Here is an 18,402-nt window from a genome sequence, read left to right on the forward strand (position 1 = left end):
TTTTGGACTTTCCAAGGAGCACCTTCTCTGTTTGAAATAAATAAATATTCATGACACATAAACCTTGCTTTTCATTTGTATGGTGATTTTTTTTGTCTTAACTTAACACTTTGATTCATTAAGGAAAAGAAATCCTGACTAATTTAAAATTTGATTGAAAAATAAGTTTGATAAAAGAATTATTTCCATCAATGATCGAGTTCAAGTACTACCCAAACGATTTAACCTTAACTTTAGCATATTAATCACAAATATTCAATCACTTCATTAGGTGATATAGGATATTTTCATATAGCTGTATTTTAGAAAATTATTCATCTCCAATTCATTTTTATATAGGTAGCAATTCTAGTATCCAATATTCTTATACTTTATGTATAGGTAGACACTCATTTTCAAATTCATTATCCACATTTTAATTAAATAAGAGTGTTATTTTATATTCTAATTATGAAACATAATAAGCAAAATATTTAACTAAATTTAAATCCAGCATACCAGTGGATTCAAGTCCGAAAAAATGTAGAAGAAAGGTGTTTTCTGTTTTTGCATAAATTTAACAGAAATAACTCATTTCACATTGGTGAAGGACCACCCTTCTAAACAATTAATAATTCCTGAAATATTGGTTACAGGTGTTGGGCAAATCTCGGGCTAAAGTGAAGCTGGAAGATGACTAATAAATAACAAGGCCATAGGTATCCATTATGTTAATTATTAACGGAATAATCACTATTAAATCATGTTTATAATTATAAATTTACATGTGCACAGAAAAGTAATGTTATTTATATATTGTAACATTGTATTTAGAATATTTTTTATAACATTATTTGTTCCGAACTGTTACTCGACCCATCTTGGTCTATTTGATTAGAGTAGACATGTTGACCCAAAAACTATAGAAGTCCAATTCATCACTACTCAACAATGTTTAATGTTCCTCACCACTTCCTAATGTTGCACAAGAGTCAAGAGCTCATATATACGAACGTGAAATGCTGAAACATATGACATAAAACTGTCAGCAATGAACACCCCCGAATTGTGGGATTAAGCGTTCGTCACATTATCTTGCATGAGAATTATCATCCTAGCTTGAAGAGAGCCATAAGTGTAAACACAAAATATGCACACTCAAATTCTTTTTTTATTTTTTATAATGCACACTCAAATTCTAATTTACTTCACCTTGTATGACATACATTGTCTTGGATAGTACTAGTACTCTGGTAGAGTCTTACAAGTAATTACCCTAGAGTTTAATTCGTAAAAGACCATTGAAGAATTCAAATTTTACCTTGAATATTTCACCTTAGGATTGGAAGTAAACACTATTTTCTCTATCTTTTTTGCTCACATTAACTACCTTATTACATTTATTTTCTTTTCGTATTTTTTTTATTGTTCAAAAGATAATGCTGTCGATCGTCTAATCTGCATAAGTTTTGATAATTAAGTCTTGGCTGTATTGAATGCAACCGTCTAACTTCTCTGAGTCTATCACATGCTAACAATTATGTCTATAGGAAGCTTCCCTCCTGACATAAAAGTTGTTGCTTCCTTCGAAGTCCACAATCTCAATCCGTTGGCAATATGTTTCGGTGGTTACCATATGGCTGTGATAGAATCGACGAGCTTATTATACCAGATTGGAAGGACCATAGCGTTGTTAATAATTTTCTTTTATTTACTTACCAAAATAGACGAGTTGTTAAAGACTGAACTTTTGTTTATGAACGTAGTTGCTATTCTAAGGAAGACTGAGTCATCAATAACAACATAAGTAAATTTGACATTTCATTTTAATCCAAAATCTTAAGATTTAGTATTATGGATCTTTTTCTTATTTATATGATGTTAAATTTTTTTACTACTTGATGTAGAATTTCATCTCTATTCTAACACACTTTACACCCTGATATGCTAAACATGAAAGACAGGCAATTTATTAATCTCAGTTATACAATCCATAACCTCTTATTAAACACCTAACCAAAAGGTGTAAACAATTTGTTAATCTTGGCCCGATGATTGATATAGTAATAATCTAACAACGAGTCAAAATTTGGTGACATTGAGCAAATACAAATCTTGTTATTAAAGTAATCATAATATTTCTTGTAAAAAAACAACTGTATACAAATCATTCACAGCTTGTTTATAGAGTTCCTTTGACATATGAAATGATGAACCTTCTATGCTAAACATCCCCCAACAAGCAATAAATTCACAAAATCCAGCTTTCTAAGATGCATGGAAATGATGCTGATTTAATTTATCGCCATGCACCGAAAACTTTGTTTAGAATGTTCAACCACTGTGCTTAGGCGGTTACAAACAACATTATCTCAAACTTATCAGCCTACCTTTTCTAATTACTTTAAGAAGATGTTTTAAAGTTGAGATTCAGAGACGGTGATTCTGCACCATCAGACAACAATCAGTATTTACATTGCTGCAATAATGAGCAATCATGATGACTGAAACAGGATCCAAAGTCACATAAAACAACGAGACTTCACCAGATTTTTAGGGATTCTTGGGTAACTAAAAAGCTTCTAGCGTTGACCATGAAGAGAAATTTTTTTATTTTCCATCATGAATTTCTCAGGTATGTAATGATGATTACGTGTCATTCTTTTGGGACGATGAATCTATTACAGAAAGGAATCCTACAGTATTCTTTTCACAAGCTGTGGTGCTATAGTACTATTTTTTCTTCTTTTTTTGTTTGTCACAAATTAGAAATTTATTAGGAAGGAATTGACTTCAAGGATGATCAACATTATAACAATCGTAAAATTCATTTGGGTTTGACTTCATTTATCTTCTTCCACAAACCACAGGTTCCTATAAAAATGTGCTAAACCAACATTTGAATCTTAAAACAATTTATAGATATGAGCTTAAATTTTTCTAAGTCCTTGATCCTTACAAGTTCACCAATATTTGGGGATATTATCTATTTTAATTTATGGGGTTTGTTTCCCCTACTACTTTTGCCAGTCTCTTTCAATTTCTTGAGACACAAGCAATGCTACAAAGACAAAAGAAAGCTCCCCCCAGGGGAAATGGGGTTTCCATTGATAGGGGAGACCATGGAATTCTTCAATGCTCAAAGGAGAAACCAATTGTTTGAAGAGTTTGTTCATCCTCGCATTCTGAAGCATGGGAAGATTTTCAGAACAAGGATCATGGGGTCTCCAACTGTGGTTGTGAATGGAGCTGAGGCCAATAAATTCTTGTTGTCTAATGAGTTCAAGTTGGTGAAAAGCTCTTGGCCTTCTTCCTCAGTTGAGCTCATGGGAAGGGACTCTATCATGGAGAAAGATGGGGAAAGGCACCGATTCCTCCGTGGTGTTATTGGCACAAGCCTTGGTTATGCTGGACTTGAGCTGCTAGTTCTAAAACTGTGCAATTCTGTTCAGTTTCACTTAGCTACAAACTGGAAGGGCCAACATAAGATTAGTCTTTACCGTTCAACAAAAGTCCTCAGTTTTAGCGTAGTGTTTGAGTGTTTATTAGGAATCAAAGTGGAGCCAGGTTTGCTAGATACCTTTGAAAGAATGTTGGAGGGAGTGTTTTCTCCAGCAGTCATGTTTCCAGGTTCTAAATTTTGGAGAGCAAAGAAGGCCAGGGTGGAGATAGAAAAGATGTTGGTCAAAGTGGTGAGAGAGAAGAGAAGGGAAATGGAAGGAAGCATGGGAAGAGAACCAGATGGAATGCTGCTGTCCAAATTGGTATACGGGATGATCCAAGGGGAGAAAAAGAGGTCATAGACAATGTGGTACTACTAGTTTTTGCAGCTCATGATACTACTTTTGCTGTTGCTATGACATTCAAGATGTTGGCTAAGCATCCTGATTGCTTTGGAAAACTTCTTCAAGGTAATCTAATTCTATCATCATACTTAAATTAGATTTTAATTTCTATGCACTGTTAGTGTAAAAAAATTACATTATTAATTAATCAAAAATCATAATAAATACAACTTTTAAGATAATTATTATAAGATAATTATTATAAAAGTAAAAAAAAAACTTATCATATATATCAAATTGTAATTAAATGATATTATAAAAAATTTTCATAACGTAAGTGTATAGACTATTTTCTCTTTCAATTATCTACTTACTTTATGCAGAACATGTTGCTATAATGAGCAACAAAAGATGGGGTGAGAATCTCACAATGAAGCATGAGATTGTTCCCTTCAATCTTTGGTTCTTTCAGGAAGGCTATTACTGATATTGAATATGAAGGATTCATTATACCTAGCGGATGGAAGGTGAATACTACTTTCTTGTTTCCTTCTTAAATCCATGCATGCATATCTCATAATTTGTCAATTTGGAATTAAATCATATAACACGGGGTTTCTTGTGGCTCTTCTCAGGTGCTATGGACAACATACGGGACACATTACAATGAAGAGTATTTTAAGGATCCTATGAGTTTCAACCCAAGTAGGTTTGAGGAGGGAATACCCCAATATGCATTTATTCCCTTTGGAGGAAGGCCAAGAGCGTGTGCAGGGTACCAACTAGCTAAGTTAAATATCCTCATATTTGTGCACTATGTTGTGACCCAATATGAGTGGTTCTTACTCCACCCAGATGAGCCAGTCGCAATGGATCCTTTGCCTTTCCCTTCCCTTGGAATGCCCATTAGAATTTCTCCCAAGTATACATGATCATACAACCCTCAAAATGAATTTGTTTTACCATATAAAAATATTGTAACCTTGGAACACATTGACATTACCAATAAGACAATAATTAATATTATTTTGTTTCCTATCGTATGCTGTCCTTGAATTGAGGCGTTTGCACATGTTATTTACTTGGGTATGGATCCAGTTTTCGACTAGATTTGGAAGAAAATTCAGAACATATTATAAAAGATGCACATGAACAACATCTTTGGAATATACTAGTTAAAAAGAATGTTTAGGAAACAAATCCATTGAAGATCACAACTCCAGAAAAGATATTGGTGTTGCGTACATTTCAACATTTCCAAAGTAAATGGCTGACATAAAATTATTGCGAAAAGTACGTAGTAACTGATGAAAGACGTGATTGGTTATGCTTCTTTTAGTTTATCAAATTCTTAATCTTTTAGAACCGTCTGATGTTTAATTAAACAAGGATGAAGATGGAAATTAATGAAGTGGGCACGTTCATTCATTAATCATTGCTATATGATATACTAAGTTATACGTTACAAGCTAGGACGCTATTTATAAAAGACAAACTCACGTGGTCTTTCACATATAGTATGAATGCATACCAAACATGAACATATATAGTGGTGTATTTCAAAAGATAACACGTTTACAATTTAGAAATGAAGTCTCCTGCTTCCTCACATGTCACCATCATCAAGTATTAAATATCAAAACACCACTGAGAAGAGAAAACGGATGCACTGGAGATCAAAGTATGATTAGAACAAACATAACAGGCATATCATTCGTGATCACCTAATCACTGAGAACCGAATGCAAAAATGCTTAAAATTAAACCTTTTTAATGAATTCTTTGGTTTAAGAAAATACTTTTATATTTTAATTTTACATATAAAAATATTATATTATTTTTGTAAGCAAATTACTCGAACTTCCTTTCTATTTTGCATTTTTTGTACATTTTTTCTATGTAATTAAAACCTACACAAATTCTCTCCCTTTTTTTTGGTGAATGGAAGGAGAGACCCCTAAGAACAATTAATTCATTAAAAATCCTGAGAAAACGTGATAGAGGATACATCTGTCAAAACTACAGTTGATAAAAATTGAGAAACAATCTCAAAAAATCGTAGCTGCTTATCTAACAACAAACCAAGCTTAGCTAAACAATCAGCCACTAGATTTCCTTCTCTTAAGGCATGATGTTACGAAATGCTACCTCCAAGCTCTAGGAACTTCACTATCTCTTGACTTAAACTAAAGCATGGATGGTAAGTAGGACATCCAGTAGTGAGCAATATAATGGCTACTTGCTAGTCTGATTCTACTTCAAACTGTTGGAAACCACGACTCCAAGCATCTGCAAACCAATTTTAATGGCCCACAATTCATCCATGACAACAGAACAAATTTTAATCCCATTATAACTATAAGTGTGAGGTGAGATCTCATATCGAATAGTTGAAGGTTATAACTGAAAAAAAGACTTATAAATTTAAGATTTAAAGTTTTAGATTAAAATATGTTGTTAAATTTCTAATGTTAAATCTCTCAAATTTAAATCAACCCTCTCTCCTGTTTTATACAAACCTCCTTTTATTGTATACACATAATTACAATAAATACTTATAAGGTAGTACTATTAAAAGTAAACATTATTAAATTTGTAATTGAATTTTTTATATCAGAATAACATAAATAATGAAAAAATAAAAATATGAAAAAAAATATTTTATAATGGGAGAAATTTTATATAAATTAAAAGTATAAAGAATTTATGTAAAAAAAAAAAAAGTTTAAACAATTGACCCTATTTTTATTTAGTTTCCTATCTTTAGATAAAAAATAAAATGTGTTTGTACTCATTTCTTTGGAAAGTTTAAGATTCTGATATAAATGTTGTTAACACAGCTTGATGATAACACACTTATGATGAGTCGTAAATCCGATTTATAACTCAAGAAATTCAAATGAGCTCTACTATGCATGATCTCATCTGATAAAAAAAAAGTCATGCCTATTTATTGGGTGTATTTTGTCTTGACTCTTGACCATTATATTGGGTCCAAGGATTAGATGTCCATCCTTCTTCAATTGGACAATTGAGAATCCCTCAAACGTCTTAAAAGCACAAATGCTTATTAAGCTATATGATTCCCGATCGAACACTCCACAATCCCTTGAAGTTAAGCTTGAAAGACACATACATTTGACGATCCACAACATGGTCAAGCTCGAGATTGAGAACATATATACTAACTATTAAGAAGTCTTAAATCCGGTTAACACCTCAAAAAATCCAAATAAACTTTACTACACGTGACCAAAGGAATTATGACTATTTATTGAGTATGCCTGTAAGAATTATTATATTGCATCCTATTTTGACATTAGAGAAAGATTTTGTTGGGAGAAACAAAATTTATTTCGGTGATCTCTACGTCTCAAGGATTAATTCCATGACTTCGGACTGTGGGAATACAACCCTTCAAACATCAAATTTAGAAGACACGTAGCTTTTTTTGCTGGATGAGATCCACGGTCAAAATCAAATAATAATATCCAGATGTAAATGGATCGGAAATGTAGCAACTGATATTACTAGTTGTGCTAGCAGTAGATGTAGATGTGGGTCTGGGGAGGAAGACTTAGCTACACGAGTTTTCTGATACAGTTTTGACTATATGCATTGCACGGCACTGAATACTGATATATGGCAGAGTGGTCTGTTGTGAACGTGAAGAAGTTAAGATGGTCTGTCTGAATTGCCACCCACTGGGGGCACCTAGCTCACCACCACCATCACTATTTGACAGCTAGCACTGCACAATAACTACTTGATCGTGATATATATTTGCACCGTCAATTATTTACATTCTATTACTCCAATTTCTAGAATTTGGTTCAACTTCTATACCAAGAGGAGCCTTTGGTGTGAGTGTGTGTGACCATCATGCTGCACATGCAGGAACTCTTATGCAGAGTTTTTTTCTTTAAAGTAAAAAAAGTAATACAGATAAAATAAAATAAAATAAATAGCTTACAAAATTGATTTTCCTACCTTCAAGTCATCGATCCAAGGGGCGCTAAATTTAGCGTACACTCAGCCGCCAGCACCACGTACTCACGTAGTTTTGTTTTCGTGTACCATACTCAATACTTTACCGCAATTTTGATACTAGTTAACTAGTATTATTTATTTCTTTTAATCATTTTCCTAGTGTTTAATTAATTATTATTTTTCATCATCAAACATGTGGATTAACTGACTTAGAATTCTTTTTAGTTTAATCAGATATCTGATATTCAGGTCTTAACTATGTAGTTATATTAAATACTTAGAAGAAATTTTTGTTTATCCTTAATGATCCTATTTGACTCAAATATGATTATCTCCCATGTGCATCTAATGGGGGATAAAATAAAAGTCTTTTTATAATGATATTTTTAAGATTTAAACTTTTAATATTACAACTTATATTTTAATTTTAATCTATGCCTTGCATGTCTCTTAAACAAAAAAGAAGGGTGTAATGAAGGTCCAGCCCATACTACAATTTTTAATAGTGTTGCTAGGTGCACCCAGCATTATTGTTGATGCACCCAACATTCTTTTAAAATGACAAAATTACCCCTTCCTTCTTTCTCCCTTTATGAATCAAGTTGATCCGTAAAGATTTACGGATCAAGTTGATCCGTAAGTCTTGAAAATCAACTTGCGGATCATATATATCAACTGTGAATCAACTAAAATCTATGCGGATCAACCTGAATGAGTTGGGTGCACAAAAATATTTTTAAAAATACACAAGGGTATTTTTGTTTTTTCATATTAAGTGCTGGGTGCACCAGCAATAATGCTGGGTGCACCTAGCAACACCCTTTTTAATATTAACTTTTTTTGGGCTTTGATTTGCCTAATTGTGCAAGACACAGCCATGTAAAGCCCAAAAAGAAAAATTGCCATCAAAACCAACTTCCTCCAATCAGACCTTTTTGCCATTGTTTTTTTTTTCTTTTGCTCTTCAAGGTCCGGCCCATATAGACTACATTTTTAAGTGTTAACTTATTTTGGGCTTTTGACTTGTGTTCAACTTAAAATTTTGTCAACGCATATCTATGCATCAAAACCAATTCTCCTCCGATCAGAACTTTAATTTTGTGATTAAAAAACATTTTCTTCGGTTCTTCAAGATTTTGACCTGTAATTGTGACAGCAATATTGCGCTTGAGACAGTTACCACAACCACCTTTGACAGCTAAATTGATATGAATCCACTGCATTTTACTGTTATCATCTCAATCCGTGAATGCAGCATCACTTTAAATACCTTAGTCGGATTCATATTTTTTCAGATAATCAAATTAACATGGCTTCTTCATATGTTTTATTCATGCTTTCTCTCAGCTGCTTAGCCTCAACAACAATTGCTTTGGGTGGGAATTTCAACACTGATTTTAACATTCTCTTTGGAGATAGTCGAGCTAACATACAAGATGGAGGCTCAAGCATGTCCCTTGCAATGGACAAATCTTCTGGCTCGGGCATAGCAACCAAGAACGAGTACTTGTTTGGACGATTTGACATGCAAATCAAACTTATACCTGGAAATTCTGCAGGCACTGTCACTACATTTTATGTATGACTATCTTGTTCCAAGTTAACCCATCATTCACTTGCCTGTTCTCTCCCATCCATGCATGCACACATATGCGCACACACACGTAAACACATTATAACATACACATATACTACATAATATTCATGCATATTACTTTTTCATATATATATATATATATATATATATATATATATATGCAGCTAAGCTCTCAAGGGCCAAACCATGATGAGATTGATTTGGAGTTCTTGGGCAACTTATCCGGTGATCCATACATTCTCTCAACCAATTATTATGCCAATGGTACTGGTGGTCGTGAGATGCAGTTCTATCTTTGGTTTGATCCTACACAGGACTTCCACACCTATTCCATTGATTGGAACACTCAGCGCATAATGTAAGTAACAAAATAAATTAATGTATAAAATTAAGAATTTAATTTATATGCACTCGTCGTTGTAAAGCTTTTTTATACATAGACATCCAGTTCATTAATATGGCCTAGTCATAGACTAAATTTCAAGGTGCAAAAAATTATTAGGCATACCTGTTTATGGTGACAATCTTTGTATGTAACATGTATTTAAGTTATTTAATTTATAATACTTAATATACATATATCATGTAAAAATTAATTGAATAATTTTTCTGAAGATTAATGTTGTATATGTAAAAAAAAATTATTCTATCAGAGGGTCAATAAGAAATTATTGTTAATATTATTTGATAATTATTATAAAAGTTAATAAATTTATCCTATATAAATATATAATGTTTATACTTGAATAAGAGTTTAAAAACCTTTTAGATTGCTTGTGAAATTACAATTTATTCAATAATGTAAGGAACAAAATAAATTTGTATAATTCTACTTATGGGTACAATATAGTATAAATATGTATGTTTTTCTTTTGTGTGTGTTTGTAGAATCTTGGTGGATAACACACCCATCAGAGTGATGCACAACAGGGAGAGCATCCGTGTTCCATTCCCCACAAGTCAACCAATGAAGATTTATGCAACTTTATGGAATGGAGACTTTTGGGCAACAAGAGGGGGGAAGGTTAAGATTGATTGGTCTAAAGCTCCATTCATATCAGGTTTTAGAAATTTCAATGCGAATGCGTGCATTGCTGGACCAGGGGCCTCATCTTGCATGGGTTTCAATGGTGGAAGAAACAAAGGTCTTGATGCTCAAATCAGGAAGCATCTCAAAGAGATCCATTCAAGATGGGTTGTTTACGATTATTGCCGGGATTTCATACGTTTTGCTCATGGTTTTCCACACGATTGCCGCAAGAATAAATAAACACTTGTGACTTCCCATTGAAGGTTGCTTGATCATCATGTTCATGGGCAAACCATGCATGCATGATTATAATGTACAATGAAGAATATTTTTTATTATTTTAGAAAAGCATAAATGTTCAATAGTTTTATTAATTATATGATGAATTTAAACTTCTTGGCTTAACCATTTTAATTTGAAGATGTCTTTGAAAGTTGTAACCCTTGATACTTTGTGAAAATATTTCATTTTTCTATTAAATCCAGAAATATGTAGTTTTTCTCAATCAACCGTTGACATCTACCGTCAAAAAGCTACATACATTTTTAATATGGTTTATGCAATTAACCTTGATTATCCATGTCAATGATCGTTTTGAGTGCATATAAGAGGTAATGCCCACTTAAAAAAAAATCAATTTCGATAGAGTTAGAAGATCTTTATATTTGTTCACCTCAACTAAAAAAATATTAGAAGATTAGCTTTGAATATCTTTAAATAGATAGAGTAATGATATACATACATAATCTAAATATTCCATCAATATCTTTTATTTTTTTTCTATTTCTTTCTTCATGTTATAAATTCTATCATATTTATAATTTTGTCTCTTTTTTAATTCTCTGTCTAAGTGTAAGATAGTATTATGGATGTTTATGAAATATTTTTCAAAATGGGATGCAAAGCACCCAGAGAAGGTGCTAACCATCGGCCCATGAAGACCACCAAAATCGCATGGTCGTTCTATCCCTGTCTTAGACTTTTCGACTTCTTATGTTAGGTTGAACGATTGTCCAAATTTGACAGCTTAAAAGATAAAGAAGTAAATGTATATCTAACAGGATAAGGAGATAAATAGAATTTAAAAACTATTAAAATGAGCGTTGTTTGTAGTTATAGAGTGTGCACATTTAGATCATACACTTATTAGTCTTGTGGTTAGAGGAAAATATCTTAAAAGATTAATCAAATTTTCTCATCAGGATTAATTATTCACAAAATCTATATATTTTTCATATCATGACAGTAAGAAAATACTTATTATTAGTCACTTGGCCAAGAGTTTTTTTATACATGACATTTCATGACTGCAGATAATATACAAATTTTATATTTTCTTTACAAGTACAAAATTTTTATATGATTAGTACATTTTAATAAGATTGTTTTTATCCTTGTTGCTTAAAAAAAACCCTTTATAAATTACAGTTTTTTGTTGATTTTAAAACCTCTCACACGTATTTTCAATGCATTTTTTATTTGCAACGTTTCACTCTGAAGACAACAAATTAAATCATCTAATAAATTTTTGGAAAATCACAACAACAAAAATTAAGGAAAATTTTATGGTGTTTATATATATTAAAGGATTTTGATACCTTGAATAGACCAATAAATAATAGACATTAATTTGTACTTGTAATATGGAATTGATAATATGACTTATTGTTTAGTATCTTGATATTTTGTAATTGCTAAACGGGCCTTGAATTACTTTGTTGCCCATTTCATTTACACTTGCACATTTTTCATGTTTAATATTTTAAAATTCTGAAGAAAAAAAATGTGTAGTTATAAAATTTAAAACACCATTGAAATTAAATGGTAATTAACTTGTGATGTGATTTTAAAATATAAAAAATTATTTTTTATTGGTACACAAAGGTACTAATACTCTCTTAAAAATTAAAATTAAAACAAGTTGAAGGAATTTTACTTTAGATGAAAATTGCACATCTTTACACGCACACTCAGAATATACTTCAAGTTGAGATGGAACTGTTGAAGCACTTCCTTTATTAGGCAGTGATAATGATTGTGGCCATAACGTTTCATCATCACTTGAGTTCCCTCCATGAGCGTTTCAATTCAATTTAAAAGCACTTATTCCTTATATAAGTAAACAGAAGAAGCAGAAAAAGAAAGAAAAGGAAGTCACATACAACATCAATCTTCATCCACCATTCTCTGGAACAACCAGTCAGCGTCCATGCCTCCAGCTTCAAGAAGGAAAGCAAAACAAGCCAAGAAATACAAAACTGTGACCATTCTCAACCACCATTCTTCCCACTCTGATCAACTTCAAGGTAATCACTCTTTACTACACTCTCTATCTACCTTCACCACCTAAGCTTTGTCCTCTCTTTTTTTTTTTGTCCATCTGTTCTTTGTACATCCTTGTTGGGTATTCTATGTTTCTTATTGTTACTTTCCTTAATCTTATTTTTGTTAATTTTCTTGTTTTTCATTCAATAACAATTAACACAAAACTCGTTTAGGCTACATTGGTCTTATATCTCTTAAGAAAGAAAAAGGTTCATTGGCAGTTTGGCACCTACTTGCCATGGCTATTATGTTTGTTATTTTGTGGTGGTTGAAGAGAATAATATAGGGTCATTCTTTTTACCTGCAGGGACAGCTGTTTCACCAAACCACATCAAGAAAATGGAAGGATCTCTCAATGGAGCATTACAAGACAGCCACAAAGTAGAAACACAAATTTTGAGAGAAGATAAGGAGGTGGTTGTTGAAGTTGATGATTCCCAAAATGGCGATATTGCCATCACTGATGAAGAGGCACCACCAAATGAGGAGAATAAGGAGCTGGTTGACTCAGGCAAAGTTGAAGTGACACAAGATGTTTCTGAATCAGTTTGTGAGACTTTTGAGCCTGATGCTATGAAAGATGGTCAAGTTGAGAATACAATGGAATCAGATGTAGTAGAGTTGGAATTGAAGGAAGAGGAAGGGAAAGATTTTCTATCTGATCTAGCTGTGGTTAATGATGAGGTGAAGGAAACGGATTTGCCTTCTTCAGAGAGCAATAATGAGCTCCTTTCTGTTTCAGGAAATGAGGGACAAAGAGAAACTGAAGTTGTGGTTGAAACATTTTTTAAGCACATGATGTTTGGTGGAGAGGAGAAGAATGTTTTGTCTTCAGTTGTGACAGATAAGTTGCTTAGAGAGAGTGAGGAAGCAAATGAAGTCTATGGTGATTCTTCTTTGCCTCTAACTGATGTGGCTTCAGAGGAAACTGTGGAGACAAGCGTTCTAAAATCAGATGAGAATGACCAGGTTGCTCCAACCATAATTGAGAAATCATTGGATTTTGAGCCAACATTGGATGAGATTGAGGAACCATCAGGTGGTCAAGAAGAGTCATCCTATGAAAGTGCCAAGCAGTCTTTTCAACCATCACCAAGTGTTCCTGATGCTGAAAGCACTGAAAATCCGGTGGGTGATTCACACTTTATGATAGTTTCATATAGACATTTCAGTTTGTGCCAAGCAAGTGTTGGTTATAAGGTTTGTCTTTGCAATTTTATATGCATTTATGTATGCATGTAGTGATCATACTCTTTTTGTTGTGACAGAACATTGTTCCTGTGGCTCAAAGGGAAAACACCTCTTGGAAGAGTTGCTGCGGACTCTTTGAGATTATGAGGGGTGGTGATAGATAATTCAAGGTGAGTAAACCTCAAACAAGGATTATTTTTTCTTTGGCCAATAATAAATGATAAATAACTGATTAATCAAATATTTGAAAGGGCTAATATGAAACTTAACTCAGCTCATGAAAATGACTTATTTTCTTTGTACAACTTCTTGAATGAGCATTTAATTAAACTGTATACCTAAATGGTATATAGCTTAATTATGATATGATATTAATGGGTTCTATTGAGTGTCACTATAATAACATATAAACCTAATGGAAATATTTCACGATTTGACTTGGAGACGTTTGGGATACACATTATACATTTTCCTTAATTTAAGACTTTGTGTAACCCACTAAAGAGAATAGTCTAGTTGGCATCAGAATCTTTTTATTGCATTTTGTCTTGTTAAGTTTGAAACAAAAAAAAAAAAAGTAGGATATGGAAATAACAATGCTTTAGAGCTGTTGTGCTTTCTCAAACAAAATTTTACAACTCCCTTTCAAACTGTCGGTAAAACAAGGATTAAAATTGCTTCGATTTAAGTATCAGAAAATTGTTTTGATTACCTTAGCTGCAAAATATGACGTTAATTAGTAGTTTTTCAAATTATTTGGACATTGCAAGGAGAATGATAAGCTGTTATGCAAATAAAAACTTGATGCGAAGCAGCCTCAATTGTCAGTGTTGAACAGAAGTACGAGTCCAACTGTGAATCAATTACCTACATATTAGTAATGAAAGTACCTTCTCTAAACAAGAATATTTGCCTGAAATTTTATAATGCTTACTGGTGAATGATGATGAATCCAATCTAGCATGCATTTTATGTCAATATGGTTACATTGGTGGTTATCACTTATTAGCTTATACTTTTGACTAAATGGATTGATTGGCAAAATTCTAAAATAATCTTATTCTGTTATCCAGTTACAAATTATTACATATAATAATTTATTAATTTTTTAAAAAATTACATTAATAATAATTTATGATTAATTAATAGTTTTATACCCATATTACATAGTCATTCAACATATTTGGCCAAGACTTCAGTTCTGAAATCTTTAGTGACCACAGACAAATTCAATAGTCCTTTAGTGCCATTTGGCAGCAAGGTACTAATGTGGTTTATTGATATCAACAATAATTTCAAGGGATATTGATGTATGCGTTATAATCACTGATGCTCCTCAAGCCGCGTCAAATTTCTAAATACTGAGATGATATTTTAAGAAGGGATTTTGTTGACCAGAACTTTACTTTAGAGTATTGATTAAAGAATTAAAATAAAAAATATATATTATATAAATAATAAAAAAGTATAAAAAAATCATAAATAATATAATTTTTTACCTTTTAATAAAAATATTTTATTTAAAATTTCTTAATCAATGTTGATAGTAGAATACTTTAACATTTGCCTTTAAGAAAACACTTGTAGTAAAACTGATTCGATCTTCTTGACCTGAAGATTGTCAATAATCAAATTTAAGTATCTGATCATCTGTCAAAATTAATTAGATTAGCTTTGGGGCAATTTTCTAAGTTGTGAATCGTTATTTGATATTTTAATATTATAGGGCAGAGCATCGTAGAAGGTTGGACCTTGAGCTAAGGTTACTGAGGCATTGCACAATCATAGGCTGTGACGGTGCCCTTTCAGACAAAATCTGTTCTGCTTGCATTCATTGAGCCTCAAATTAAGGGGCATGTTCTGCTTTGCTTTTCTGCTTCGGTCCAGACTCAGAGTGGTTACATTGTTGCATTTCAAAAACGACAAAATGTATGGTATGGTACATTTTAGTTGTGGCATATTGTAAACTTCCATGAACTAGAATTTATTATCAAAAGTTATTTTACATTCACCGCGTTATTATGATATATCCGAAGTAAGCTCACGTCTCATTTCATTCTTCTTCCTGTATAGAGATAGAAATGCCTTTTAACATAATTTATCAAAAAAAAATGTCTTTTATCATAAAGGCCAAGGGTTAAACAAATGAACTACATCAAAAACCAAAGAAAAGGGCCATTGCTTTGAAATGATACATTCAAAGGATGATTTAAGTTGTCCCATGTTTGGTTGACGATCAGCACATTCCATTAATGATGGTTAAGAGAGGAAGGGAATGTTTGGAGCATGATTATCTAAGAAACACATATACTTATAGGGATTGTTATTCTCAATTCTTTCTTTTTTTTTACAAATTCTAAGGAGTGTTTTTAAGACATTGGTTAAATAATTAAAAATATTTTTTTTTATTGAAATACATAAAATTACTTGTGACTTTTTATATGCTCTCCTATTTTACCCTCTTTAACCCCTCCATAACCTAAACTCTTAAACTTCTTTCCCCTACTTTCTAACACCTCATTCCTCTCCTTCTCAAACTCTTTTGCTCTTGCACGATTCCGTCGCACTTGTCCTTCTTCTCCCTTCCCCCACTCCCTATCACTTTCCTCTTCAGTCATCGCATCTCACTCGAGCTTTGGGGTAAGTTGTTTTTTTTTTTTAATCGCATATGTAATGGAAGTATATTTCGGTAATGTATCTCAACTAGATACACAACGAAAATATAACCTATAAAGTTTTATCATAGCTTTAGAGATGGAACATAGCCCATACAGTAATAGCTTTAAAGTTGTAACAAACTTTACTATTAAATTTGGTCAAATAGTTAATTAGTTAGATGTTGAAAAAATAATTTTTATAGCTAGAAACTTTTAACTGATTGTTATGCTATTATATTGAATTAAAAAAATGCAGTAAAAATATTGAATAAAAAATTATTAGTAAAATTAGTTGTTAAATTAAGTTATAAATGGAAGTAAAAATAACATAAAAGGGTATGTCTATGAGTTTTTTTTTCAATTATAGGTTTAAATCAGTTTTTTAGTATATTTTGAATTTTTATCATTTTTTTGTTCAAAGATCAAATATTTCATCAAAAAATAAAATAAATAGTGCAATAATTAAAATAATGATATGTTATTAAAAAGTGGAATTTTATTAAAATAGTCTAATTTGAAAGAAACAGAAAATGAAGAAATTTATTAAAGCACTAATAATGATAATAATAATAATAATAAGTTATATGCTTAAACACTATAAGTTTTTGGTGAGTGGAATGTTTAGAAAAATCTATCTATTTCTCCTCTCGAATAAACAAAAAAATTTAAAATTTTATCTTGTTTCTCTTTATTTTCTTCCCTATTGTCAGCCATCTAAACGAAGTGCAAGTGAAAGGTTCTCTTCCTGATAAGATCTATCCTTGCCTGGTGTTGGGCCCAAAAATTAAAGGCTGACACTGCGTAGCTACAACGCTTTTTGCTTACCACACAGTCTTACGAATCCAAAGCTGAATATCAAGGATAATTTATTTTTAAATGAAAGCTGATGCACTCTGACTTTATAAAAGTGACACTGGTAATGAGTAATGACCCTACAAAATAGATGCCATACTATATGTGTGCTCGGAAAAAGCTATTTCTACCTGAATATCATGCAACTTATAGTGGCTAATTTTTCTTTTTTATTCTTTTGGGAAATTGACTTTTTAGTTCGCCTTAAAAAATCAATTTCATTTTATATTTAAGCAAGTTATTATGTAGTACCAAAAAAAGTTTAACCCAGTTATTACTTGATTGAGCTTACTTACACCTTTAATTTTAAACAAGATAAAACGTTAAGCTCTTTAAAGCGGGAACCATTTTTCTAACCGATAATAAATCATTTTGTTGAATTTGGTTGCAGCTCGCGCCGGGTTCTTCCAACACTGCATAATAGTTGAGATTTTTACAAATCAGAATCAAATTAAAGATTAAGTTGATTTATATAAACAGACTTTCTTCGCGCATAAACAACATTAACGCATTAGGTGGATTCGATGTTAATAAAAATTGAAGTTGGAAAACCACAAAAAATTCTTTGTTCCTCACTTAAGAAACGAAAGATAAATTCCAACAAAAATGCACGGCTTCACGAAATTTCGCCTCCTAAGCAGTTAAACAATAGCTTAGTATCTATCAAGTTATGTCAGCAATAGCTTAGTAATAGTATCTATCTAACGTTAGCATAGCAGTCGACACAACTTGTTTGACATTGATCTTCAAATTCACGAAATAGACCCTTGTGTCTCTTTAAATTAAAGCAAAAGGTTAATAGTACTAGTCAACTTAACAGAAACTATTAAAAGGTGGAAAGAAAGGAATGCAATGCAAGCCAACGCTTGCAAACTCCAAACCCACCACCACCTACAACTACAACTGAAAAAAACATTCAACCAAATACAAATTCTTCTGAATACAATTACGACAAATAGGCTATAAGCATGGGAAAAAAAAGAACAATACCCGAAA

At 32.0% G+C, this 18,402-nt stretch overlaps 2 protein-coding genes and 1 pseudogene across 4 annotated transcripts; all 3 read left to right on the forward strand.

The window, feature by feature from the left end:
- The first annotated feature begins 2,702 nt into the window (after window positions 1-2,702).
- On the forward strand, window positions 2,703-4,793 carry LOC100802819 (taxadiene 5-alpha hydroxylase-like; annotated as a pseudogene).
- Window positions 4,794-9,063: 4,270 nt separating this feature from the next.
- On the forward strand, window positions 9,064-10,621 carry LOC100807077 (probable xyloglucan endotransglucosylase/hydrolase protein 16). Its single transcript, XM_003545100.3, has 3 exons — window positions 9,064-9,333; window positions 9,516-9,709; window positions 10,240-10,621. Exons 1-3 carry the CDS (start codon window positions 9,064-9,066, stop codon window positions 10,619-10,621), a joined length of 846 nt encoding a protein of 281 aa, XP_003545148.3.
- Window positions 10,622-12,412: 1,791 nt separating this feature from the next.
- LOC100803344 (uncharacterized) lies at window positions 12,413-15,908 on the forward strand. Of its 3 annotated transcripts, none has more exons than XM_006595687.4 (4): window positions 12,413-12,687; window positions 13,014-13,834; window positions 13,975-14,067; window positions 15,624-15,908. In XM_006595687.4, the coding sequence occupies exons 1-3, from the start codon at window positions 12,591-12,593 to the stop codon at window positions 14,059-14,061; spliced, it is 1,005 nt and encodes a 334-aa protein (XP_006595750.1). In that variant the 5' UTR covers window positions 12,413-12,590; the 3' UTR covers window positions 14,062-14,067; window positions 15,624-15,908. The 3 variants fall into 3 exon arrangements, with proteins under 3 accessions (XP_006595750.1, XP_025981075.1, XP_006595752.1); XM_026125290.2 differs by lacking the exon at window positions 12,413-12,687 and adding an exon at window positions 12,724-12,785; XM_006595689.4 differs by lacking the exon at window positions 12,413-12,687 and adding an exon at window positions 12,784-12,915.
- The last annotated feature ends 2,494 nt before the right edge of the window (window positions 15,909-18,402 follow it).

Source organism: Glycine max, chromosome 14 (assembly GCF_000004515.6).
Source record: "Glycine max cultivar Williams 82 chromosome 14, Glycine_max_v4.0, whole genome shotgun sequence".
Classification (NCBI taxonomy): domain Eukaryota; kingdom Viridiplantae; phylum Streptophyta; class Magnoliopsida; order Fabales; family Fabaceae; genus Glycine; species Glycine max.

Coding starts and splice junctions, on each gene's coding strand:
- LOC100807077 (XM_003545100.3), top strand. CDS start 9,064: ATGGCTTCTTCATATGTTTTATTCATGCTTTCTCTCAGCTGCTTAGCC. Junction 9,334..9,515: donor GCACTGTCACTACATTTTAT/GTATGACTATCT, acceptor ATATATATGCAG/CTAAGCTCTCAAGGGCCAAA. Junction 9,710..10,239: donor TGGAACACTCAGCGCATAAT/GTAAGTAACAAA, acceptor GTGTGTTTGTAG/AATCTTGGTGGATAACACAC.
- LOC100803344 (XM_006595687.4), top strand. CDS start 12,591: ATGCCTCCAGCTTCAAGAAGGAAAGCAAAACAAGCCAAGAAATACAAA. Junction 12,688..13,013: donor CCACTCTGATCAACTTCAAG/GTAATCACTCTT, acceptor TTTTACCTGCAG/GGACAGCTGTTTCACCAAAC. Junction 13,835..13,974: donor CTGAAAGCACTGAAAATCCG/GTGGGTGATTCA, acceptor TTGTTGTGACAG/AACATTGTTCCTGTGGCTCA.